General features: G+C 40.7%; 2 protein-coding genes across 12 annotated transcripts in view; one reads left to right on the plus strand and one right to left on the minus strand.

Annotated features, from left to right (window-relative positions):
* The window catches only part of LOC137632420 (glutamate receptor ionotropic, delta-2-like), an 18,226-nt gene extending 16,808 nt beyond the window's left edge, over positions 1-1,418 (minus strand). The window contains exons 1-2 of the mRNA XM_068364352.1: positions 1,334-1,418; positions 990-1,082 (exon numbers count right to left, since the gene is read on the minus strand). Coding sequence (XP_068220453.1) covers positions 990-1,082; positions 1,334-1,418 — 178 coding nt within the window. The remainder of the gene's footprint in view (positions 1-989; positions 1,083-1,333) is intronic.
* The window catches only part of LOC137632617 (polyamine-transporting ATPase 13A3-like), a 236,480-nt gene that overhangs the window by 65,651 nt on the left and 144,111 nt on the right, over positions 1-26,718 (plus strand). For 2 of the 11 annotated variants that reach the window (XM_068364671.1, XM_068364669.1), the window contains exon 2: positions 6,538-6,597. In XM_068364671.1, the coding sequence (XP_068220772.1) occupies positions 6,564-6,597 (34 nt within the window). In that variant the 5' untranslated portion in view covers positions 6,538-6,563. Of the gene's footprint in view, positions 1-3,906; positions 3,929-4,758; positions 4,934-5,087; positions 5,112-6,537; positions 6,598-17,308; positions 17,389-17,863; positions 17,961-17,994; positions 18,160-21,470; positions 21,600-26,718 lie in introns of those variants that run through there. The other 9 variants (XM_068364674.1, XM_068364673.1, XM_068364668.1 and 6 more) reach the window with 9 other exon arrangements.

Here is a 26,718-nt window from a genome sequence, read left to right on the forward strand (position 1 = left end):
TTTAATACCGGGTTTGTGGATGGCAATTTAGGGACCATGTACTAAGGTGGGAGATGGGCCTCTTACGACAGGTGGATTTAATTAGTGTTCTCACATTTGCTGCATTTACATGGTGCGTTGTAGACATTACTTAAACAAATGGTGTAATAGCCTACTAATGACATTATTACCTTAAAATACCAGATGAAGAATCTTTGATGATATTACTAGTAAAAATGATACTTTAACACATATGTCTGTTACCAATAATTTTTGTGATATATACTGTATATATAACAAAAACAAATGCAGCCGTTTCTTGTGCACTGCAGGACAAAGGCCTCATACATGTCTTTATTCATGTCTGGGGTTTGGCCAGTTTTTATCGCCAGGCTGGCCACTGCGGAATAGTGATGGTGGGAGACCTTAGTCTGATCGCTCGCATGAAACCAACCTAGTATGGGTGGCCATGAGTAGTATAGCTTTAATGATCATGGCGATACAAGAAAATCGTCAACTCATTTCTACTGGTTTTATTTTACATTCTTATAGATATAATTCTGCCTCCCTATGGGTTTGCCACTTTATTCTAAAACTCAGGTTTGGTCTCAATCTAAGAATGGAATTCAATAAGCCTTCTTTTACTGACGTGGGTGAGCTTAGTATGGCCAGCATATAAACTTTTGGGGAAAATAGATCTGATATAAATTGGAATTACGACATGCAATTAAGAGCTGTGGCTCAAGATATTATTATTATTATTATTATTATTATTATTATTATTATTATTATTATTATTATTATTATTATTACAAGCCCCAACCCCGGTTGAAAAAGCAGAATGCTACAAGGCCAAAGGCTCCAAAAGAGAAAGCAGCTAAGTGAGGAAAGGAAGCAAGGGAATAGCAGATAAACTATATATAAGTAACAAATAGAAAAAAATATTCTAAGATCCGTAACAACGTTAAAATATATCCGTCAAATACAATGAATAGAGACTGTCAACCTACTGAACATGAAATCATTGACAAAAAGTTTGAACTTCTCAAGTTCCACGGATTCAACTGCCTGATTAGGAAGATCATTCCACAGTCTGGTTACAGCTGGAATAAAGATTCTACTAGAGTACTGCATAGTATTAAGCCTTATGAGGCAGAACCGGTAGAATTAACGAGCTGAAGATGACTGCAATTTCTTTACCCCTTCAAATATATTTTACTTTTCAATTTATTTGAACTGGGGTTTTCTCTTTTATCACCTTTGGGCTTTTATCATTCTACTTGTTCTACTGGTGTTTTATCTTGATATATAATAATATTAATGATAATAATAATAAAAATATTTGTAATATAACCTGTTTGTCTCTTCACAACACATGCCAAACTATCACTTCCTTCTTTCATCTTATAGATGTCATCGGCCTTTAGGTCAGTGACCATGTCCTTCCCTTTCACATCAAAATCGCTGTGCCTGATTTATCACTCATAACTACTCCAGTTTTTTTTTTTTTTTTTTTTTTTTTTTTTTTTTTTTTTTTTTTAGCCCTACGATTTTTCGTTCACCTGCGTTGCCTATCTCATCGGTTTCACATTTTCAAAGATATATAACCGACCAAAATTAGAATGAGATATTCAAGTTGTTCAATTATATGTAATATAAATGTAAAAATACCCAATTATGATGATGTGTGTGTACCAATAAGTTTCTTTTATTCCTTTAATACTATTCTAATTAAAATCCAGGATTTATTTTCACTGCTAAACTACGATGGTCTTTAAAAAGTAACATCATACAAATTTTCATTGAATCGTGGAAAAATGTATACTAGTCATTCACGGCTTTCTTACTCTTTCCATGAATAATATGTGTTGCTCTTTGCTGCGGAAAGAATCCTTGTATCCTTCTCAATGGCATCTCTGTTCGAGATTCAAGATTACAAGGAGTTTGGATTTAACCTGTTGAAGGTGGTACACTCAGTGTGTAAGTGAGCTTGCTGGTTTGGAAGGCAACCATTGACAAGAGACATAATTTTCCGGTCTGACAAGATTGACAGGAAATTGCGCTCTTGTGATTTTATCATAATGATGTTCGGCCAGCCAAATACAAAACAAATGGCGTTCTGTAATGTCTCAATACAGAATGCAACTCTCCAATGTGGAACAAATCTGTATTTTACAGAACGTGGGCCAACAACTATTCTGTTCAAAGTATTAAAAAGATTTGCTGTAGTCCATCTCAATAAATATAATGAACAAATCTGGTCAACACGAGATTAGTTTGGAATGTTCCAGAGCCTTTAGAAATGCAGTCCAATGCTGTGCGAGAATACGAGTGAATTAGTTTTCTCTCTCACTCAGTGCAGAGCCGACTCAGTGCTCTCAGTTGATCATCATTTGCATGAATACCTGGTGCCAGTGACCCTTGTAATCCAACCAACTCCTAAATTTGCTAACGCTAAGGTCCCACTTGACATTTGGTAGGTAGTAAGTTGGCCACCGCACCAGTTACCAGTTCTGATACAACCGGTGAAAATTTATTGGGTCCTTTGTCTGGCCAAATAGTACTGTATTGGAAACTCTGGTTATGGCTCATTTTCTCGTTTCTTACAGATATACCTAATAATTTGTCTATTCTTTAGATATTCTTCTCTCTACTTATACACCTGACAACACTACTGCACTGTAATTCTTCAGTGGCTACTTGCCTCTTGGTAAGGATAGAAGAGACTCCTGAGCTATGGTAAGTAGCTCTTCTAGGAGAAGGGCACTCCAAAATCAAACAATATTTCTCTATTCTTGGGTGGTGCCATAGCCTCTGTGCTACGGTCTTCCCCTGTCTTAGGTTAGAGTTTTCTTACTTAAGGTACATTCCGGCACACTATTCTATTTGTTTCTTTGTTTCCTTTCCTCACTGGGCTATATTCTCTGAAGGAGCCCTTGGGCTTATAACATCCTTCTTTTTCAACTAGTGTTGTAGCTCAGCTAGTAGTAGTAATAATGATAAGAGGAATTAGATGTTTTTTATTTCAGAAAGAAAATACTTTCGTTTTTATTTATTATTATGAAAGTGTGGATTTGACAAATGATGTGGATTACGCCGGATGTCTCCAAATGTTTACGCTTGAAATGTATATATGACAAATGAATGTTGTTTGGCGTGCAATGGAATGTGGGAAATGACAGCTATGAATAATGTCTGCCTAAGGAGATGTTGCATAAGTTTCGGTGTTCATTAGGATGATGTAATGTTACTTGAAAATCAGGATTTTACCGTTTGATATTATTTATAGAAGAATGGGATATGAAATTTACAGGAGAGAGAGAGAGAGAGAGAGAGAGAGGGAGAGAGAGAGAGAGAGAGAGAGAGAGAGAGAGAGAGAGAGAGAGAGAGAGAGAGAGAGAGAGAGAGAGATGCTAGTTGAAGGGCGTGGCACCCAACATGCATAAGACGAAAAACAATAGTTTGTAATAGTTAAAATGAAAGCAATCTCTCTCTCTCTCTCTCTCTCTCTCTCTCTCTCTCTCTCTCTCTCTCTCTCTCTGTCTCTCTCTCTCTCTCTCTCTCTCTCTCTCTCTCTCTCTCTCTCTCTCTCTCTCTCTCTCTCAAGATAATTAAATGCAAGAATTCATTCTTGCTTTGTCATTAACAATGACGATTCGTGCTATAAATCACAATAATATTGCTGGTATCACAAAACACGTTTGAAAAATAAGTTTCACAAAGACGAAATACGAAAGAACTGATAAAAGAAATGTTAAAACAAAGTGTGGTGACCTTTTAACTATAAAATTGCAGAAACTGGATGTGTCTAGCCCAAAGGTTATATATTCACGAAAAATTCACAGACTGCAAGTCTTCGATTTTTTCTTTAAATGTCAACCGACAGTGTCATCAAAATCCTCAGCAGAGGGTTTAGTGCTGTTTGTGTCCTTCAAGCAGTTAATTGCAGGTATTACTAAAAGGCCATTTTAGTGTCCCTTCTACCAAATGCACCCACTTCTTAGCTTTCTACACGTCCTTCATTTCTGAGTTCTATCATCCAACTTGCTGTCCAACATTGTAACGTTTAGTTTGTAATGCAAATAACGGACGTACTCCTATTTGAATGTCGGGGCTGAATGGTCTTCCCGGCCACAGCGCAGACCAATATGGCCCACTCATCAACATATTTCATATTCTAGGCAAACTGTGACGTCATACAATGTCGAAACTTAAAAAAATCAAACTTCATCCTGGATATCTTTATCCAAGAAAGAAATTTACGATTTCATTTTTTCTTTATTTTGTTGATGAAGTTTTCACTTCAAAACAGGAAATTGAGTGCATTTATCAATGATTCAAAGTCAAAGTCACAAGACATCGACCACATCCAAAAAAGTATTATGTGAGGCGCTAAACGAGAATATTTTTAAACTTTCAAATTCCTTCACTGATTCCAACAGAAGATGCACGTATAGTTGAATATTATTATTATGTATGTTTTGACGTATGATTGATGTATTTTGATATAGATATTAAAGTTTGCCATCAAAACTGTCTGGTGAAGATTGTTAGGTAGGATTGAGAGGAAATATATACTGTATCTCCATCAAACGATCTTGGGAGTGGCTGTCATAGCTTTGGTTCCTGCCTTTTCAACCATCATATGATTTAAATGCATGATAGAACTTTATCACAAGTAGTGACGCAACACTTCATATCGTTAATAAGCGGAGTAAAACGATATAACGAAAACAAGATCTATTGTTTATATCAGCTTTGAATGACGTCATATATGAAGTCACTATCTGTCAAAGGGCACACTCGTGATGACGTGAAGCGAACTCGATCCGTGTTTTGTTATGGTTGTGAAAGGACCAGAACCCGTTGGTTGCTTCATACCCTGCCCACTTTACCTGTGCCCTTTCTCATGTGTTTGTAATCGGTCACTACATTGGATACCACGAAAGTTATGGTGAGTACCAGATGAAGGAAAAATTACGCGATTTACCTTGTAGTTCAGTTAGGACAAGTGTAATCGTGGTCACTGTTGGGTGGCTGAATGATACCCGATACTCTGGTAGATTAATATAGCTTCATTAATGAGCCTGAGTGAAGCTGAGATGTAGGCCAGCAGGGTATCGTAGCCCATGGTGTGTATGTGCAGTGGAAAGGTTTAACTACCGTAACCCCATCACAGTTGAAATTGATTCATCTTAACCCAATAGGTGCTAGGTTTATTTTTTAATAGTTATGGACGAGGAAAACTTAACTACTGAAAAACAGTTCCACCTGTTTGTATCATGATGGCTGACTAAGAATACGGCAGTGTAAGGGAGGGAGCCTTTCTATATCAGCGGCCAGTTCCTCCTATTTAGATTAAAATTTGACATCAACTAACCTAAGTTTTCCCCCCTAACCTAACCTACAAGCCGTGTCCTTACCTACTTAACTAACAGGGGGCCTACGCCCCCCTGCGACTCCCCTTCCACTGCCGTATTCCAAGTTAGCCGTAATCATACATACAGGTGGCCGCTATCATACATACACACCTAAGGGGATTAGATAAGGGTATGGATTGTAGGTTAGGTTAGAGGGGGGACCTTAGGTTGGTTTGTGTCCATATTTTATGCTAGTTGGAGGAACTGGCCGCTGATATAAAAAGGCTCTAAACAGTTATTTTCCTTTAGAAATACGCCCGTTTTCTTTTAAAATGACAATTATTTTCACCGCAAATAAATACTTAGTGAAATATATGTATATATATATATATAATATATATATATATATATATACAGTATATATCTATTTATCCACCAATAATATTACCGCTAGCGGATTGCTGCCTGGTAAAATGTGGTTATGTTTTAGTCAGTCCCAACAAATTACAAAGGCTCCTTATCTTGGTCCTATTATTATTATTATTATTATTATTATTATTATTATTATTATTATTTGGTAAGCTACAACCCCAGTTGGAAAAGCAGGATGCTATAAGCCCAGGGGTCCCAACAGGGAAAATAGCCCAGTGAGGAAAAGAAGGAAAAATGAAAATTTAAGAAGATTAGCAACATCTAAATAAATATCTCCTATATAAATTATAAAAACTTTACCAAAACAAGACAGAACAGCGTGCCCGAGTGTACCCTCAAGCAAGAGAACTCTAACCCAAGACAGTGGAGGACCATGATACAGAGGCTATCGCACTACCCAAGACTAGAGAAAAATGGTTTGATTTTGTAGTGTCCTTCTCGTAGAAGAGCTGCTGACCATAGCTAAAGAGTCTCTTCTACCCTTAACAAGAGGAAAGTGGCCACTGAACAATTACAGTACACGTGGTAGCAAGAGATATTTTTTTCTTTTTTTCCTCCCAATCTGAGGACCTTAAGCTGGCACTTAGGATTTGATAGGCTTTTACTTTTCAAAGTGCTTTATGAAAAATTGATTTCAGTTTAAAGGTTTTAGCGGATGGTATTTTTTTTTGATAAATTAGACTTAATGGAATAAATTTTTCTTTTTTAATTTTTAATTCTTTACTACTTATGAATAGTTAGAATACATAATTTTTCCTGATTCCAGATGCATCTGCTGTCAAATAGTCTGAGATGACACATAGGAAGATTGATTTAAGACCGACCAGTAAGTACAATACTGAAGTTACTTTTAATTATTATTTTAAGAAGGTGTGAAGGTTTCAAAATTGGTAGTTTTACCATTCATAACACTACTTTTTAGATAAGAATTTCAATTTTTTGACACTTCGTAGTAATGGGGGATTTTTAGGTGGGAGAAGTCTAATTGGAAAGGGATCTCTGGTAGTGGTATCACTCGCCCCAGTTTTAATACCGACACCCTTTAGGGGTGAGCGAGCTGGAATATTCCTAGCATTCCATGCAACCTTTTTCTCTGGTATATTTAGCAGTATTTATACCTTTGAAATGGTGCTTTAAGGAGAATTTCACTGGGCGACACAGGTTCCTTGCTCAGAAATAGATTTTTCCTTCGTCAAAATCCCTTTTTTTGGTAATATACTGTATATTTTCACAATCTTTTAAAGGAAAGTTTTGAATATTTTACAGTAGTGTTTTCTTACGACCAAATATATAACCTAATGTTATAAGGTTGTTTTGTAAATGTTACTGCTGTTGCTATTAGTTCAAGAACTGGTAATTAGAGAAAACCTCTACTGTATCTTTATTTTAGATCTTCGCCTGTGTGGACATAGTTGGGTTTTCCATAACTTTTTACATTGTTTCAATTGTTATTCTCTTTCTCAAGAGAAAAATTACTCCGAGTTATATACCAAGTTACAGTATTTGAAATTTTGTGTCTAATTTTTTCTGGTAATTATTAAATTGGAAGTAAAATTGAAGTCAGTCTTTGTATTGAATATTCCTTAATACTTTACAGTATTGTAATATAAAGTTACATAATTGAAAAAAGATATTGAACTAAGAATATGAAAAAAAAATCAAATAACAGTCTACCAAACCATTTGATTCTTTGATACAGTAAGCACTTCAATAAAATCACACGTTACATGGAAAAACCAAATGAAAAAATAAAGTAATTAAAGTTGAAATATAAAACATGTGGACCAGGCAGATGAACCATGTTCTACATAACAGATTATTAAAGACAATTAGAAGATAAATGCCAAACTTCATACAAAGACACTTAGGTCTAGTTCATATTGAGAATTCAAAATCTGGTCTATGTCAACAATTCCTCCCCGAATAAATCTCTACTACATGGGAGTGATGAAACACTTCTCTGATTTAATCCTTTTTATGGGTTTAGTTGGATATCCCCATATTCTTGAAAGATACTTCTCTGAGAGAGCGATACGAGTTCTCCCATTTTCAAAGAATTATTTTGTCTCGGGATTAAGTCACTTTATTTGTGATTACTGCTAGGGTTTTTATTTTATTATTAAAAGGAGGAGATTAACCAGCCCTATGAGTCAAACCCGACTCTTACAGACTTGGCTTGCTGATGAGGAATTAAAACCAGTTTTGTACTTAGGAAACTATGATGTAGATTTTTCTATTTTATTTACATTTGAAGATTTACATGAATAACTGTGTTTTGTGTATCTTTCTTAAATGTGTAAAGTAAAGGAAAAATTAATGTTTATGTGGTAAGGACAATAATAATAGGAGGAATATTTATTTTGGTATTTGACTTTTCAATGAATTGTGTGAAAAAATACCAGTATGTATTTCAATTCAACTTATTTTTTAAAATTTCATGTCAAATTTGCTTTGTTTTTACAAATGGTATTTTTCGCTAATTCATTTTAAATTTCTAACAGCTCTCTTTGTACCAGCCACCCGTTGAGATACTACCGCTAGAGAGTTATGGGGTCTTTTGACTGGCCAGACAGTACTACATTGGATCCTCCTCTCTGGTTACGGTTCATTTTCCCTTTGCCTACATACACACTGAATAGTCTGGCATATTCTTTACATATTCTCCTCTATCCTCATACACCTGACAACACAGATTACCAAACAATTCTTCATCACCCAAGGGGTTGTCGCACTGTAATTGTTCAGTGCCACTTTCCTCTTGGTAAGGGTAGAAGAGACTCTTTAGCTATGGTAAGCAGCTCTTCTAGGAGAAGGACACTCCAAAATCAAACCACTGTTCTCTAGTCTTGGGTAGTGCCATAGCCTCTGTACCATGGCCTTTCACTGTCTTGGGTTAGAGTTCTCTTGCTTGAGGGTACACTCGAGCACACTCTCCTATCTTATTTCTCTTCCTTTTGTTTTGTTAAAGTTTTTATAGTTTATATAGGAGATATTTATTGTTGTTACTCTTCTTAGAATATTTTATTTTCCTTTTTTCCTTTCCTCACTGAGCTATTTTCCCTGTTGGAGCCCCAGGGCTTATAGCATACTGCTTTTCCAACTAGGGTTGTAGCTTAGTAAGTAATAATAATAATAATAATAATGTTGTACAGTATAGTGTACACAGAAACATTTCCATTGCTAATTCATGTTCCATCTTGTAATCTTTGTTTGGAATTGATTTTTTATTTAATTTACTTTAGTGTTTCCTTTCTATCATTATCCTCATCAACCCCTGGATTAAGGATACACCATATGGATTAAGAGATACATCAATATATATTTAGCTTGGTTCCCGCAGGAGTGATTTATTCTGAAACAAAAGAGATGTGTGTCAAGAATTTTTAATTGCCATGAATATAGTATTTTATATGTTGTAATTTTAGTGTCAGTTCAAGTACTGAAACTACAGTTTATCAATCATTTCAAATATAGCTCTACATTTATTAGTATTGTAGTTAACAAATCTATATTTGTTCTGTAACTGGAATACAAACCACGCTATTTAATAGGGGTATTACTTTCGGTGTAGCTGAAATGACGAGCCATTCATTTTTAACGAGGGTTTACTACCCACACCGCTAGTTAGCGGGGGTAGGGGAGGGTAGCTTGCCACCCCCCTCCTCTCACAAACCTGTGCTTGAGCTCACTTTGCTCTCAACTCGGATGGTGGTCGGACGTGTCCACTCTCATCCTCGCCGTCATGTGGCAACCATGTAATTGCTTTTGTCATTTCTTTTTCTAGTTCTGTATATATGAAGTTGGCCTCTGCGATCATGCGCACCTGCCCTGGGTTTCCCGACCGCCCCTGTGGAACATTCATGTCGGCAGTCGAAACTGATCCTCACCCCCTTTGTCCTTCTTGTAGGGGCCAACGGTGTGATAGCAACAACAGGTGTAGTGAGTGTAGGGAGTGGTCTATCCCCCAGTGGGAGAGGTTTTCGTGACGACGGAAGAAGTCCAAACGGGATATTTCTCCTTTGAAGGTTTCTTTGAAAGGAGAAAAACCCAAGGCCTTTTCTTCCGTTGCCCTAACCTCCTCCGAAGCTCCCACTCGGTCGGTCTCTTTCGAGAGACCGTCAAGTGGTAGCGTAGACCGATGTATTGTTTACCAACCTCGGGACTCGAGAGATGACGTTGCTTCCCCTAGCGAAGCAGCTCCACCTCTCCCCCCGGGGGAGGATATGTCTCTAATCTCATTCCAGCTTTGGTCCTCCTTGGGATTACGGGTTCGCCCTCCAAGGAGGTTTTCTTAACTACATCCGATTGGGTGCCGCTGTCAAGCAATCGTCGTCACCGTCAGAGGTTGATCCTCTGTCTCTTGTCGACATTGTGGTGTCAGAGGTATCCAATGCGGTATCACCCATCACCTCTGCCTCTCCAAACTCTACGGTAGCTGACGGCTTAGTTTCTCCCGTTCCTGTTCACCTTAAGAGGGGTAAACTAAGTCCATCGTCAGTCTCTCCTGCTAGTGTTTCTCTCCCTCGGGGGAGTTCACTTACAGAGACTGCTTTTCGGAGGACTGCAGAAGGTCAGCTTGCTGATCCAACGGCCCCCAGAGGGTGCATTCGTCGGAAGGCTCGCCTTCCTTCACCTGCGGTGAGGAGGCGCCTCTTTGGTTCAACATCTTCGATGTAGTCCACCTTAGAGGAGCCTCGAGACCAATCATCTATCACTGCTCCTGCACTGGTCCTGGACCTTTCTGCAGATCGTACGTGATCTCCTTCGGTGGAAGGTCGTCCTTTTAAAGGACACGTCGACCTTCCATCCAACAGACCTGCCGTCACCATTTCTACATGGGCCTAACAAGGCTCCACGTAAGCACGCTATTGCGCGCCAACGAGACCTGACAAACGCTCTTTAGTAGCTCGTCAGGCCCCATCACTAAACCCTAACACAGGGCATCAAGGGCATATGCGCCAAAACGCGCATACGCTCCAACAGGAGCATAGTTCCATCACGCGCTACGCGCGCCCTCTTGCGCATATGCGCCCACGTTCTCCTGCACGCTCTGCGCTTACGCGCCAACATTCTCCTACGCGCCCGCGCCCAGCTGCGCGCCAACGATCTACTGAAAGTAGTACTTCTGGGAAATCAGCAATGCTGGCTTCTCCCATGCGCCGACCAGTACCATCGCGCCAGCGCTCACCTGCGCGCCAGCCTTCTCCCGCACGCATCCGCAAGGATACACGCGCGCGCCCTGCACACTCGCCCTGCGCACGCTCGCCCATCCTCTCCAAAGGATGCGCGCCAACATTCTCTCACGCTCCCGCATGCCCCACATGATTCAACTGTGTGCCCGGGCGCTAGGGATCTTTCTCCTGCGCGCGCCCTACGGCTGGTATAGATGCGCGCGAACTCTCCCGCACGTGCGCCCGCGCGCCAACAGTCTCCCGCACGTGCGCCCGCGCGCCAACAGTCTCCCTCACGCGCGCCTGTGTGCCAACAGTCTCCCGCGCGCGAGTCCCGATAGTCTCCCTCGCGTGAGCGTCAATATCCTCCCGCGCGTGAGACTACCAAACTACGCACGGCATGATCACCATCGCCTCATTCCCCTCCCCCGCAAGCGCATACCACCGCGCATTGTGGGAGAAGGGAAACATCCAGAGGGTCCAGGATCCCAAAGCCACCACAGGCGAACCCACCAATGATGGGGGACTCCTCCCAGGGATCCTTCAATCCCTGTCCCTTCAAGGGGTATGTCTGACAGCGCATCTGTTAGCCAACAGCCCTGGTTCGGTGCATTGTTCAGAGCTGTAACGCAGGCTTTCAAGCCTGTCTTCTCTGAATTGGGACACAGAACCATGGCTTCTTCTACCCCTTTGAAGAGAAAAAGAGGAGTTCCAGATGCGGTCACTTCCCCAAGGGCGAAACTGACTCCACGCAGACCTTCGAGGCAGGTTCCTTCTTTTCCTCAGACTGCCTCTCCTTCCCTTTCGGACGAAGATTTCCCGTCCCCAAGGGAATCACGTGAAGAGAGACTTTCCCCCATCGCACCAATGGGGGAAACCTCTTCTCGCGCCGAGGCGTCTACTCAGGCGAGGATTGAAAGGAACGTGCCACCATCGTCAATGTTGGAGTCCTACATCCTTCCCAGGAAGGAATCTAAGGACTCCAAAACATTGCCGAAGTCCTCTACTAGGACTAGGATGGAGCCAGCTAGCCACTCGGGGAATGTCTGGACTCTACCCAAGAAGAGGCTTTGGGGATAGAAGGAGACTTCGCTGGAAGTCCTACATGCGTTTTGGCAAGTTCTGACTCTAATGAGGGCTCTCGACGGGTTTTCTGACCCAGAGATCCCTCCTTGAGAGGGCAAGGACACGGTCTTTGACCGTGTCTTTGGTACTCAGAAACCCTCCAAGACCAGTGCAACACTGCCCTGGTCTTAAGGGGTTAAGAGTACCAGGGACAAGATCTCACAACAGCTCTCTGAGATGTCCTCCTCCAACCGTTCCGGTGTCACCAACAAGCTCCTCCCACCTCCTCGCGTACAGCAGAGGAGGTACTTCGAGATCCTTGAGGAGCCTTGTTTAGCTCTTCCTCTTCACCACTCGCTGGAAGAGCTAACCAGGGGAGTCCCTCTTGAGAGACTCTCCAACTGGCAGGTCTCGTTCTGGGCAGCCGAGATCCTCAACCAGGAGAAAGTTGCGAAGTGTGCTATACAAGCCACGAACTGGTTGGGGACCTTAGGTATCCTGATGCGTTCTGAGGATTTCTCCAAAGAACGTACCAGGAAAGCTATGGAAACTTTCCTTCTCTCAGGTACTCCCACGATCGAGTTTCTGGCCCACTAAGTCTCGAACTTGTGGGCAAATACCATCCTAAAACGTTGGAATGCAGTAGCTGAGAGACTCCATCAGAAGGTCCCTAGCACTGAGATCAACAGGCTCAGACATTCCTCCCTAGAGGGATCTGTCTTGTTCGAGCCTAAGGATGTGGAACAAGCTGCTGAGAGGTGAAGAAGGCTCATCAAGACTCCCTCCTTCATAGGGCTTTAACATCCAAGCCCTATAAGCCTCCAGCACCACAGCAGTCCCGTCCAGTCAAGACTACTAAGACGACAACAGTAGCGAAGACCTTGGTGTCTAAGCGCTTTCCTGTCAAAGAAAGGAAAGGCAAAAAGTCCTCCAGGGGAGGCAAGAATCTTAGAGGGAGCAGCCGAGGCCGCAAACACTAGGATAGGCAGTCCCTCTGCATGTCCGCCAGTGGGGGGGATGCCTACAAAGTTGCTCAAACAGATGGAAGCAACTTTGGGCCGATTCCTGGACAATCTCCGTGATCAGTCTAGGATATCGCATTCCGTTCATAACATCTCTACCTCCCCTGACGACGAATCCAGTGTCATGGGATCAGCAAGGGGGCAAGCCCTTCAGGCAGAAGTCCAGACCCTGTTGAAGAAAAGCGCTCTCCAAGAGGTCCTCGATGGATCTCCAGGCTTCTTCAGTCGACTCTTTCTTGTAAAGAAGGCGTCCACGACTCCCCGGACATCCAGATCCCCATTGGACCTGCGGAACTGACGGATCTCCAGTGGTGGGTGGCAGACGAGAATCTACGAAAAGGAGTGGATCTTCTCGTCCTCCCCCCGGATTTGATGCTGTTTTCGGATGCTTCAAAAAAAGGGTGGGGGGCCCACGTGCTGCACCACACGACCTCAGGCCTCTGGTCAGAGTCAGAAAAGTATCTCCACATATATCTCCTAGAGATAAAGGCCGTCTTTCTGGCCCTTCAACAGTTCCAACAGTACCTGGCAAGTCAATCTGTGGTGGTGATAAGTGACAATACCACAGTAGTGGCCTACATCAACAAACAAGGAGGTACTTTTTCGCAGCAACTATCCCATCTAGCAGTAGAGATACTGAGATGGGCTGAAATTCACTCAATACCACTATCGGCACGCTTCATTCCGGGCAAAAGGAATGTGCTCGCCGACAACCCAAGCAGAGCATCTCAGATAATGAGTACTGAGTGGTCTTTGGATCATCTAGTAACCAACAAAGTCCTGACTTTGTGGGGTTCTCCGACTGTGGACCTCTACGCAACGGCCCTGAACTTTAGGCTCCTGCTGTACTGTTCCCCAGTCCCAGACCCCAAGGCTCTGGCAAGATGCTTTCCAACAACGGTGGGACAACATCGACGTTTACGCCTTTCCCCCGTTCTGTCTGATGAGGAGGGTACTCAACAAGACCAGAACATCGGTCAATCTTTCAATGACCCTCATAGCTCTGCTATGGCATCACGTAGAATGGTTCCCGGACCTTCTGCAACTCCTAACGGAGCCACCAAGAGAACTCCCTCCACAACACAATCTACTCAAACAACCACATGCCAACATCTTCCACAAAGCCGTAGGTTCACTACGGCTTCACGCCTGGAGACTATCCAGTATCTCCTCTCTGAGAGAGGATTTTTGCAACAAGTTGCGATCAGGATGTCTGGACACCTGTGAAAGTCTTCAGCAGCAGTCTACCAGGCAAAGTGGAAAGTCTTCTGTGGTTGGTGTCGTGGAAGGGGTATCTCTCCACTCGATGCCACTATTCCAACAATAGCGGAGTTCCTCGTGTATCTGCGTGAAGAAATGCGCCTTTCAGTTTCGGAAGTGAAAGGCTATCGCTCAGCCTTAAGTCTCGCCTTCAGGCTTAAAGGAATGGACATTTCCTCATCGCTAGAACTTTCTCTTCTCATACGTAGTTATGAACTTACCTGCCCTCAGTCGGAAGTGAGACCTCCCCCATGGAACATGGTTCGAGTTCTCAGGTCTCTTAAGAGACCTCCCTATGAACCATTACGCCAGGCATCTGATCGGCACCTAACCTGGAAGACGGTATTCCTGCTAGCTTTGGCCTCGGCCAAGTGAGTCAGCGAACTTCGTGGTCTCTCGTATGACATTGCCCATTCAAGGGGATGTTCAAGGGGATGGGGGTAGGTACTGTTCAGCTTCGTCCATGAGTTTATAGCTAAGACTCAGAATCCAGGAGTAGCTGATCCTCGATTCGACTCCTTCTGGATTTCTAGTCTCCGTACTGTAACAGATGACCCAGACTATCTCTTACTATGCCCAGTAAGGAGCTTGAGGCTGTACCTCAAAAGAACAGCCGCAGCCCGTCCTCGTGTCCAGCACTATTCGTCAGCACAGGAAGGACTAAGAGGAGGGTCACCAAGAACACCATCTCTGCATGGATTCGCAGGGTCATTGACCTGGCACTGAATCCAGACCCTCCTCCGTCACCTCGCCTCAGAGCACATGATATCAGGGGCATAGCTACGTCCCTGGCCTTCAAAAGAAATTTTTCAGTGGCGCAGATTCTTCAAGCTGGGGTGTGGAAACGTCAAACAACGTTCACATCCCACTACCTGCAAGACGTAACCCACAGGAGACTCGATACGTTCTCTTTCAGATCTGTGGTGGCTGCACAACAGCTGGTTTAAAACCTCAAGCTCTTTATTGGACAAGTAGCAGAAGGTTGAGGGCATTGTTACCCGGTTTTAGTCTGCATGAATGAAAAGGTTTGACTGGCCCTTATTCTTTTCTTCATCATACCCTCTCTTGGGGAAAGCAGCATCCTGGGTTCTCTGCATAGCTGACCTCAAACCACTGCAGGTAAACCATGCTCCCTTGTGTTCCTAATATTAAGATTAATACTGTTACGTCTCCATACCCTGACGAGATGGTATTGGGAAAGTCCTAGTCTACAAGTTTCCATCTAAAGTACTTCAGAACAACTTTCTAGGACAAGTCATACTTCTTCATAACTTCACACACACAGCTTGCGTAGGCCGCAGACCTTGCGTAGCAAGGTTCTAGGGAGGTGCAGGGACTCCTTATTTCTTGGGTGCTTACACTCAAATAAGGAGTCCCCGGGCAAAGCCAAAAGCCAGACTGGGTGGGACGTTGACCCTTCCTAATGGTTGAGTCCCCCCTATTAAATAGCATGGTTTGTATTCCAGTTACGGAACAAATGACAAATTCGTAGATAATTTGTATTTTTCCTAACTATACAAACCTTAGCTATTTAACCAAACTTGCCCGCCAGCCCTATCCCCCTTGAAGTCCTACCTCCAAGCAAAGTGAGCTCAAGCACAGGTGTGTGAGAGGGGGGTGGGGGGGGATAGCAAGCTACCCTCCCCTACCCCCATTAACTAGCGGTGTGGGTAGTAAACCCTCGTTAAAAATTAAGGGCTCGTCATTTCAGTTACGCTGAAAGTAATACCCCCATTAAATAGCAAAGGTTTGTATAGTTAGGAAAAATACAAATTATCTACGAATTTGTCATCTTAACTCTGCATAACTAGAATTCATATCGATAAAATAATAATATATTTGTTCCGGCGTAGATACAAACCCTCTGCTATTTATAGGGTATAGGGTATACTTTCGGCGTAGCTTAAAGTATACCCTTTACCCTATAAATAGCTCCAGGTTTTTTTACTAGGAAAAATACAAATTACTTACAAATTTGTTATTTTTCTTTTATATAAAAGAATTTACACATTTTTTTTTAGCTTTGAAACCTACTATAAATTTCTTAGACTATACAAGCTTGTTTTCATGGTAACTTTGTAATGAATACTCTTATCAGTGATGGATTTTGCTATAGTGTATGTCACATAGTGTAAGAATTTACAAGAGTATCATGAATCACTAACTGTAAAGAATATAGAAACTTGTCTTTGTACCAAGAGGCAATGACTGCATTTGCCAGACCCAGAAATGTACACAACTAGTAATGTAATGTCTGTGATGTATGAAAAGTTACACCTACCCTTTCCCTTCTCCTCTATTCCCAACCCTTCTTCCTTTTCCTACCTATCCTCACCTGTCTATCGATGTTTCTATGTATGTGTGTATATACTGTATATATACAGGTATGTATGTATATATATATATATATATATATATATATATATATATATATATATATATATATATATATATGCACACATATATATTTATGAATAAACAATATCCTAGTGGCATACAAAAATTGAAGACTGCATCTCATATATGGCAGACATTGTTACTAGTCGTGTTCATTTCCATGTCTGGAAAATCAGTCTTTGCCTTTTGGTACAGGTACAGGGACAAGTGTCATTCTTTTTTACAATTAGCAGTTCATGATAATCCTGTAAATTCTCAAACTGTTGTGAAATCTCTTACCGATACCAGCATTTGTCACAAAGTTATTTCCAAGATTTTAGCTTTCACAGTCTCTGAAATCCATATTAACTTCAGATTGTCAGTTAAATAATATCTTAGAGAATATAAAGTACAAATACACATGATAAAATATATTGTACTTGTGTAACCAGCATGCATTAATATGCTAACAGTGCTTTCATATATAGACTAATACAGTACAGTACTGTAAATGTATAGCATAATGTTTGTAGGCTTAACTCAGAAGTCAACCTGAATATATATTCACTAGTTATCTTGTGTGGTTTGGAGCACAGTAACTGATATGATAGTGTCTTTTTTTTCATTCCTGTACATTGCATAGCCAGGAGTCAGAAAGGTGTTACAAAAACTCAAGCCAGTGTACATTGAGAAGAGAGACAGTTGTAGTCACCGCTCAATCGAGTGAGTTTAACTTTGATTTTCAAAGTGTTTTTTATAGTGAAGCCTTCATATTGCAAAATTGCTTAAAAATTATCACCTCTTTGTTTTTGTAAATATGCATTCCTCTGTATAATTTTATTTGTAATTATATATTGGTCATGATATAGTATGCTTGTTTGTTGCAGATCCCTTATTTGAATGTGCATCCAGGTAGTTGAATTATTTAGAATTGGTTAAGAATTTGATTTGGGATTGCCTTGTTAATAGTTACATTTATCTGTGCATATCTCTTATGTTTTACTGATAAGTTATCATTTTATTGTTCATTCAACCATGGAAAATAAGGCACTGTAGATAAAACAAGAAAAAAAAATATTCATGGAATTTTAAATATGAGGGATAGTAGAGAAGGTTTAGCTCTAATGTTTCCACAAGTGTTTTATCAATTCAAGCATTTGGGTTATAGGTCAGAACAGGTGTTAGTGGTGAGAGGTGTCATTCACAGTGTACACTTGATAGGTGACAGCTAGTCAAGTTTGTGTCCTTGGATCTGTACCTATCTTTGTGGTGTATTGGTTATCCTAATGAATGTGGTAATTTTGTGATTCAAATGATCATCCATCTCCTACTTTCTGTATTGTTTTACTCGATACAGTATTTAATGTATAAAGTGTAGTTTACTCTGTATCATAGAAACCCTTTTCTGGGATAGTCCTATGCTTCAGTTCAAAGTGGGATTACTGTGCATACAACTAACAAAAAAAAAGTGACGAGGATCCTATAGCTTACATGGTAAGATCCTTCAACATCTTACCCATCCTGCTAATTTTAACCTAGTCATCTTCTGTGCTATGTTCTTATGTAATATGTTCAGTTTTAGTGACACTCCTTTTTCTTTCCTCTTTTATTGTAAAGCATCAGGTTTTTCTTTTGGCCTTATTCAGCCTATTAATCCAGTAACATTAATGTTTTTGAGAGGGTCCTTATTGGCTTACAGAGAATATATAAATTATGACTTTGAAATATATAATTAGAGAGATTATAGAATGGTAGCATGCAAGTTCCAACTACCGTTTCAGCGCCGCTTGGATCAATTGGTAGTGCCCTAGCCTCTTATCTGAGTGTCATAGTTTCAATCCCTATTTGTGTTAAAAATATTTTTCAATTTAATTGTCAACCTATGGACCTTGATTTAAAAATCCATATTTTTCTCTCAACCCCGATAGTATCACGCTCCTCCTGAGGACCAAGCAACACAGTATCATGCTCATACTGCTGGTTAGACCCTCGTCTGGAGCTTTATAAGAGCTACTTAAGCCCCATAACTCATTCTATCTTCATCATTAACGAGTGACAGTCAAGCTTCTTTCTCCCTGATTTAGATATGAGGTATTGGTTTTTATGTAGTCCTACTGTAAGTATGTAGGAATTTGTTCAGGATTGGAAAGGTATGTTTTCTTATCATAAAAAATGTATATATATATATATATATATATATATATATATATATATATATATATATATATATATATTTATATATATATATATATTTATATATATATATATATATATATATATATATATATATATATTATATATATATATATATATATATATATATGTATATAGATATAATGTATACTGTGTGTATATGTATATATATACATATATATATATATATATATATAAATGTATATATATATATATATATATATATATATATATACATACATTTATATATACTGTATATATATATATATATATGCTTCTCTGGTTATGGTTCATTTTCCCTTTGCCTCTACATATACTGAATAGTCTGGCCTATTCATTCCACATTCTCTTCTGCCCTCATACACTTGACAATACTGAGATTACCCAACAATTCTTTTTTCACCCAAGGGGTTAACTGTTGCACTCTAATAGTTCAGTGACCAACTTCCTCGTGGGAAAGATAGAAGAGACTCTTTAGCTATAGTGAGCAGCTCTTCTAGGAGGACACTCCAAATTCAAACTATTGTAATCTAGTCTTGGGTAGTGCCATAGCCTCTGTATTATGGTCTTCCACTGTCTTGGGTTAGAGTTCTCTTGCTTGAGGGTACACATGGGCACACTATTCTATATGGTAATTTCTCTTCTTCTTGTTTAGTTAAAAGTTTTCATAGTTTATATAGGAAATATTTATTTTGAATTTGTTACTGTTCGTGCAATATTTTATTTTCCCTTGTTTCCCTTCCTCACTGGGTTATTTTCCCTGTTGGGGCCCTCAGGCTAATAGCATCCTGCTTCTCCAACTAGGGTTGTAGCTTAGCAAGCAATAATGATAATAATAATAATAATAATAATGATAACAGGAAAGTACTTGTGGGCCACACAGTTCCTAAAACAAAAATGTAAAGCAAGGAAAAAGTAATAAGGAAAACTGATGATAGGGATGTTTGCATTGTTAATGAGTAAAAAGCTGTATACAGTACATATTGTTCTCCAGTTAAGGATCCTCAAGTTTTGGCATTGGGTGCTTTACTACAAGATTGATCAAATATATAATTTCATGCTTTCCTTCCCATTGCCCTGATTTGTCAATTTATCAACAAGTTTCAGGGTCCTCAAAAGGCAAGGATGATTCGTATATCCTATTTTGGCTAGAAAGATAGGGTTTACAGCCTATAGGGGCAAAAAAAAAAACCACAGTCACTGTACAAGATAGATTTTTTCAAACATTCACACACACATTTAGTTCACGAAAAACCCTAATGCCACAGCTAACCGCTTGGAAACTCCATCGTATCCTTAGAGATAGCGGATTTTCGAAACCTAGACTCATTACATCTACAAATACTATAGGTTATATTAACATCAGTTACATACCTACGTAACATGTTTAAAAGTACAAAAATATTGGCAATGAAAACTAATTATGAAAACTTTATTAAGGTTTTTGAAGTTTCTTAGATACAATCTGATAAAGGTTTTAATGTTCCAACAATAAAGGATACAGATCTGTATTAACTTCCAGAGTTGCAACAATTTGGTCTGGATTTAGCTGTCAGCAGTGTAATTAAGGATACTGTTATGTTCTTCATTATTGAAAAAGCTGATTAACTGTGGATAAACTAGTACTGAAGTATTTAAGAGGCCCTCATTTTGAAACTTGATAAGGTCACCATTAAGTGTTTTTAGCTTTTGTGACAGCTAAACAAGTGATTTGCAGGCTATCCTATCCTAGTGAGATTTAACTGTGGGGAAGCAAAAATATTTGAAAATAAAGATTACCTCGTACAATACTAATATTATTGCTTCCGACAATTGTTTTGAGAATAAACAGTAGTAATAAGTTTCTTTGTATAGTTAGAACATTGAATATATGCTTAAGAAGTCTAAACAGGTCAGACAATTGTTTCAAGTATGTTACTAAAGCAATACTGTATACTCTAAGAAGATCCTGTTATTCTTTATTGAAGAATCTTATTGAAGATGCTCATGAACTTGAATGAAGCTTATATCTACCAGGTTTAAAAGTGAAAGCTTGTGATATTAGGGTGGTTGGTAGCTCCCACTTTAGTTTTGACCAGGATTATCCTCAGAGAAAGTTTTAAACACAGCACAGTGCCGTTCGCCCACTTTGAACCAGAGCATAAGATATTTGTTGTAATGTTTATTTCTAGAAGTGGAACTTGTTAAAAAGTTAATTATTGTAGGTTGTACAAGTTTTAGAAGGTCTCCCTGCTCTTTGGAAAGGAATTATTGCCCTACAGGTTTTAACTTTAAAGGTTATTTTTTACCCTTTAAGCATGAGTCAGTTCAATAATTTGTTAGGAAATAAATTTTTATATTTTTTTTCTAAATATAAAGCTGCTTTATGGTTTTCTGGTCCAAATTTTGACTGAAGCGCTTGTTTTTATAAATGCATTGCATGGCATGTAAAATACCCTGAGGTGTAAACAATTTTCATGGTATTTAAAATTTATTATCTTTTTAAATGGAATTCTATGCTGTATATGAAGTTTTTTTAATAATGCATGTAATATTGAAATCTCTAGTGAGCTAAATGCTAAGGGAATTTCAGTGTGCTGCTGTATAAATAGAGTATGATGCTTTATGCAAGTGCAGTTTGAACTTTTTGTGCATACCTTAACCTTTTTAATAATAATACCGCAAATATCCAATGAAAAACAAGACTGATAAACATGATATGGTACGAAGATTATCCTGGTATCTTTATCTCAATTTTAGAAGTAAGTAATGCATATTACAGTGTATTTTATATCAAAATGTTAAAAGTTTATTTGAAATTGATGATATTGACTTTATACACATTTCAATTTTTCCATTTTACTTTATTGATATTATATGATCAGTTAGCCAAGATAAAATAAGAAAAGAGCTTTTGTCAATTCTCCTAGTAAATATTTGTTTTCTGGAAAGCCCAGTCTCACTTCATCATTATTATGTATTTCTGTATATGGCTACCTGTTATGTAATGCATTTCATCCTTCTCATTATTTATTTCAAAATGTAGCATGCTGAAAGCAGTACTCTGTTTTTAGAAAAAATATCAGTATTGATTATAGGCAGCATAATCTTTTTGATAATCATTCATTATTCTTCAAAGGCAATATAGTAGATGATGTTTGGTTATTTTGGGACTGCAGTTTGATCAGTCAATTATTGTTCTATTTTCAGGTGCAATGTAAGTTTGCTTTGTTACGACATAATTTCCCTTTATTATAAGCCTGTGGAAGTTCTATAAAATTATATGAAAGCTTTCACCCCCTATGTTAGAGGGAAAGGCAGTCATAGGCAATACATTTTTCTAAAGGCAACTCTGAAGTAGCCACCTTGAAGGAAGTAATGTTCCCTCATGTGATGACTCAGCATTTGTTGCATTGGGACCTTGCTTCTTGCAAGGAATAGTTTGGCAAGGGAATTAGGTAGATTTACCTTAACCAACAAGGACATTTGAATTCTGTGAACTTTCTGCCTATTTTCTGTTTTTCTCTCCTTACTTGGTCTGGATTTATTGGATGATGTCCTTTGAGCAACTTTCAGATCATTCTTAAAACATGGAGTTTGAGGTGGGACATCATTACTCATCACCCATAGAATTCAGGCTCTCAAGTTGAGTGAGTGGGATGAATCCAGAGAAGACTAGGTTGTGTATTACAGTGGGAATGATGTTGATGATGTCCAGGCTATTACCGAACTCTCAGAGGTTGGTAATAGGGACCTTAGTAAGCAATTTGCTAATTTCATGGAAAAGTGTGCTATGTTTATGCAATCTGAGAAGGTAAATGCACCTTTAGGCAGCTCGGTGATACTAGCCTAACCTCCCCTGCTCCAAACGGTAGGCTAATTCGTTATGTATTGCCTAGTGGTTCTAGCGTACTAGTAAGGTTCTGATGGGATACATCACATTATAGTCAATAGGCTCATTACAAGCCTCACTCTGTAAAATTACTTTAGACCCTTTTATTGTGGAACCCTTGTTTTACTATAATTTGGTCATCTCTTTATAATCATTGGGTTTTGAGAAAGAAAACCAGTTTAGTATCCTGGATCCAAATATCCCTCTGCCTGTTGAAGTAACCACTCATGAACAACCTCTTTCGTGCCATCATCAGTGATGTGGTTTATTGTTTAGCTCCAATTGAACACCATTTTTAAATAAGTCTTTAAAAGCTTCAGCTATGGCCTAGGAACAGTTGCATCATGATTCAGACGAGAATGACCTTATAACGCCTAGTGTAGACTTGGCCACTTGACCACTAATGTTGGAGCTATTGCTTCTAAGTGTGAAATGAGTCATGAGATTCCTTTGCATAGCTCAGGTGCAAAAGTTACCACTAGTAGTAAACAAAGGGAAGTCCTGAGTTTTCAAGTGGGGATGCTTCATGACAACATGATCCAGAAGATGAGGTAGCTGTTGATTTGGAAGAAACTGACAGACGATGAATCCTAGTTTTAGTCTTTACAAAAGCTAATTGCAAAAATGTATCAGAAGAAATTAATTCAGTAAGTTCTGATAATGCTTTTTCTACAATTTTGTCTAAATCTTGTGCTGCTATTGCTACTTAGATGTCTCAAACACCCAGTTTTCCAATATTTTCTCAGAAAACATAGATAAATTGATGTCTTTGTTGGAAAACCAATTTTTCTTATATGTAAGTTCTGATAATGTTTATTCTACAATGTCATCCAATGCTGCTAAAATGTCTTATACAGTATTCCCCAGTTTTCTAATATTTTCACAAAAAAGTGGATAAATTTGTGTCCATACAATATTCCCTATTTTCTAATTTTTCAATATTTAACTTAGCCGGTGATTATATAAGCTGCAGCTCTGCTGCTCGACAGAAAACTCTACGTTAAAAATCCGCCAGCGATCGCTATGCAGGTAGGGGGTGTACTTCAACAGCGCCATCTGTCGTGCAGGTACTCAGTACTCATTGTAAACAAAGAACTCAATTTTCTCTCTGTCGTGCCACCGGCAAGACCTACTAATTCGCTGTTGCTAACTGGATTGGTTTTCACAACTATTTGGTGAAGTACACGTTTCTAGTTTTGAGCTTTCGCTTTGCAGGCTTTCTCTTCAATAAATCCTTGCATTCTTTTTTTGATATCGGATTATTTGTTGATGACTTTGGATAGTTTTTGAATTCCCCTTTGACCAATTCAAAATGGCTGAACTTTCTCAAGTCCCTAAATTCAGGAAGTGTAATGCTAGGGACTGTTCAAGGCGTCTTCCGAAGGCCTCTATCGATCCTCACACCGTTTGTTCCAATTGTCGGGATAAAACCTGTCAATTGGAAGATCGATGTGAGGAATGCGTTGGGCTTTCGGAATTCGATTTTATCGAATTCCAAAAATATACACGTAGGCTAGAGAGAGATAGAGTCAGGAGAAGTTCATCTCGCTCCGTTGAATTTTCCTCTCCTCATGCCCCACAACCTATTCCTTCCCCTGTAGTGGTTGCTCCTAATCCCCCTTCTGGCACTCAAGAACCTTCGATGGCAGATATGATGCGTGCCATCCAAGCTCTGGGTGAGAGAGTCGAGTCCTTGGCTAGTGACCGTAACCAGCTCATGGCGGACGTCAAGGAGCTGAAGTGTAAGAGTGCAGTGGGTAGTGATAAAGTGAGTGATAGTGTTGTGGATAGTGTTGCGCTTGAGGGTTCGTCTGTTCGTGCCTGTCGTCCTCCTAGTCCGGGACCTCTTGCAAGCTCCCAAGTCCAGGGGAGAAGCAATGTCGTACGACCAAAGGGTTCGAGAGGCTTTAATCAGCGAACAGACGTTCCCTCCGTGGTTTCGGGCGTATCTACCCAAGATCGCCCCACCCACACAGAGACGAGAGAGCCCATTTATTCCTCGTCTGCGGAAGAGGTTTCTCGTAAGAAACCATGGACCAAGGTCTCGCGACCTCTTAAGCGCAAGTCGGTCCCTTCCGCGCAAGTCCAACGGCCCAGTTGTAGCCACTGGGTCAGTTCGGACTCGCTGCAGTCTTCCGATGACTGCTCACCTCCTAAGAGAGGCAAAGCGGTACCGCCTCAGGCAGTCACACCGTCTGTCGCCGCACCTGCTCCTGTAGACCCTAAGTGGTCTTTGCTGCAGACCATGCAGTATCAGTTAACGTCTCTGATGCAGGACTTTCGTGCGGAGAAGGTTGATGCTGCACCAACCTCTTGCCTACAACCAACCACGGTTGTGCGTCCTGTGGACGCTGAGGCGACCTTCCGCACTCCAGCTGAGAGAGTCCCGCCACCCATGCGTTCCAGTGTACCCTGCCAGCCGCATGTTGACGTTCAGCGACGCACGGAACCTTCCGTTGACGTTCGCGAGGTACAACAACCGTCAAAGTTGTTTTGTTTTGACGCGGTGCGTCAACCTCCGCAACCCAGTGTGGTTGCCTCTGCTCGCCCACATCAGACTAGACAGTCTGGAGTAGACGCTGTGCGTCCACGCGCTGCTATGGTTGTTGCCAGCTCACAGACTGGGCAACAGTTCCATGACGTTGCGTCCGGTTCAGTCACGCGTGCACCCGTGCGACCGGACTCAGCTGACCAGCCGATTCCTACTCCTTTGCCGCTTCCTCCTCAATTCTCGGATGATGGACTCTCTGATGATGACGATGCGGCACACGTTGATGAACCACTTTCGGACCTTGACGAACCCAAGACCACGCAACCCTCTTTGGACTTTAGAAAAGTTCTTGCTCTGTTCAAAGAGATGTATCCGGACCAGTTTGTGTCTGTGGCTCCACGCTCTCCTCCGTCAGAGTTTGCTTTAGGTACGCAGTCATCCTCGCCTGCCTTTACGAAACTCGTCCTCGCACGCTCGTCCAAGACAGCTTTACGAGTTTTAGGAGATTGGATGCAGTCCAAAAAGAGTCTAGGGAAGACAGCCTTTACGTTTCCCCCTGCTAAACTCTCTTCCAGATCGAGCGTCTGGTATGCCACGGGAGAAGTTCTCGGCTTGGGAGTTCCTGCCTCTGCCCAGGGCGACTTCTCAAGTCTTGTAGACTCTCCCCGCAGGCTAGCCATGAGACGCTCTAAGATATGCTGGTCACCTTCGGACCTAGACCATCTGTTGAAAGGAGTATTTAGAGCCTTCGAGGTCTTCAACTTTTTGGACTGGTGTCTGGGAGCTTTGAGCAGGAAGATCTCCCCTTCTGACAAGGAATCTTCCTTGCTCATAATGTCCTGCATGGACAAGGCCATACGTGACGGATCTAGTGAGCTTGCTGCTTCGTTCGTATCCGGGGTCCTCAAGAAACGTGAGAACCTTTGCTCTTTCCTGTCAGCTGGAGTGACACCGTGTCAAAGATCAGAACTTCTGTTTGCTCCTCTCTCAAAGTGCCTTTTTCCAGAGGACTTGATTAAGGAGATTGCTGCTTCTTTGATTCAGAAGGACACCCATGACCTGGTTGCGTCCTCTGCCCGCAAAGCCACCCCTTTGCCTACCTTGTCAAGACCCAGGATGGACACTCCAGCGTCCAGATTTATTCCGCCCTTTCGTGGCAGAGCCTCCAGCAGAGGAGGTGCTCGTGCCGAAGGGAGACGTGGGAAGAAGAAAGGAACCAAGTCCTTTAAAGGCAGAGTCTGACTGCCAGCTTCTTCAGACAGCAGTGGGAGCCAGACTCAGAACTTCTGGCAGACCTGGGAGAAGAGAGGCGCAGATGCACAATCTGTGAAGTTGCTCAGAGAGGGGTACAAGATCCCGTTTGTACGAAAACCCCCTCTAGCAACGTCTCCCATCGATCTCTCTCCCAGGTACAGAGAGGAAGACAAGAGACGAGCATTGAAGCAGGAGGTGTCTCTCTTGCTAGAAAAGGGAGCGGTAGTCAAAGTCCTGGACCATC

Source organism: Palaemon carinicauda, chromosome 41 (assembly GCF_036898095.1).
Source record: "Palaemon carinicauda isolate YSFRI2023 chromosome 41, ASM3689809v2, whole genome shotgun sequence".
Lineage (NCBI taxonomy): Eukaryota > Metazoa > Arthropoda > Malacostraca > Decapoda > Palaemonidae > Palaemon > Palaemon carinicauda.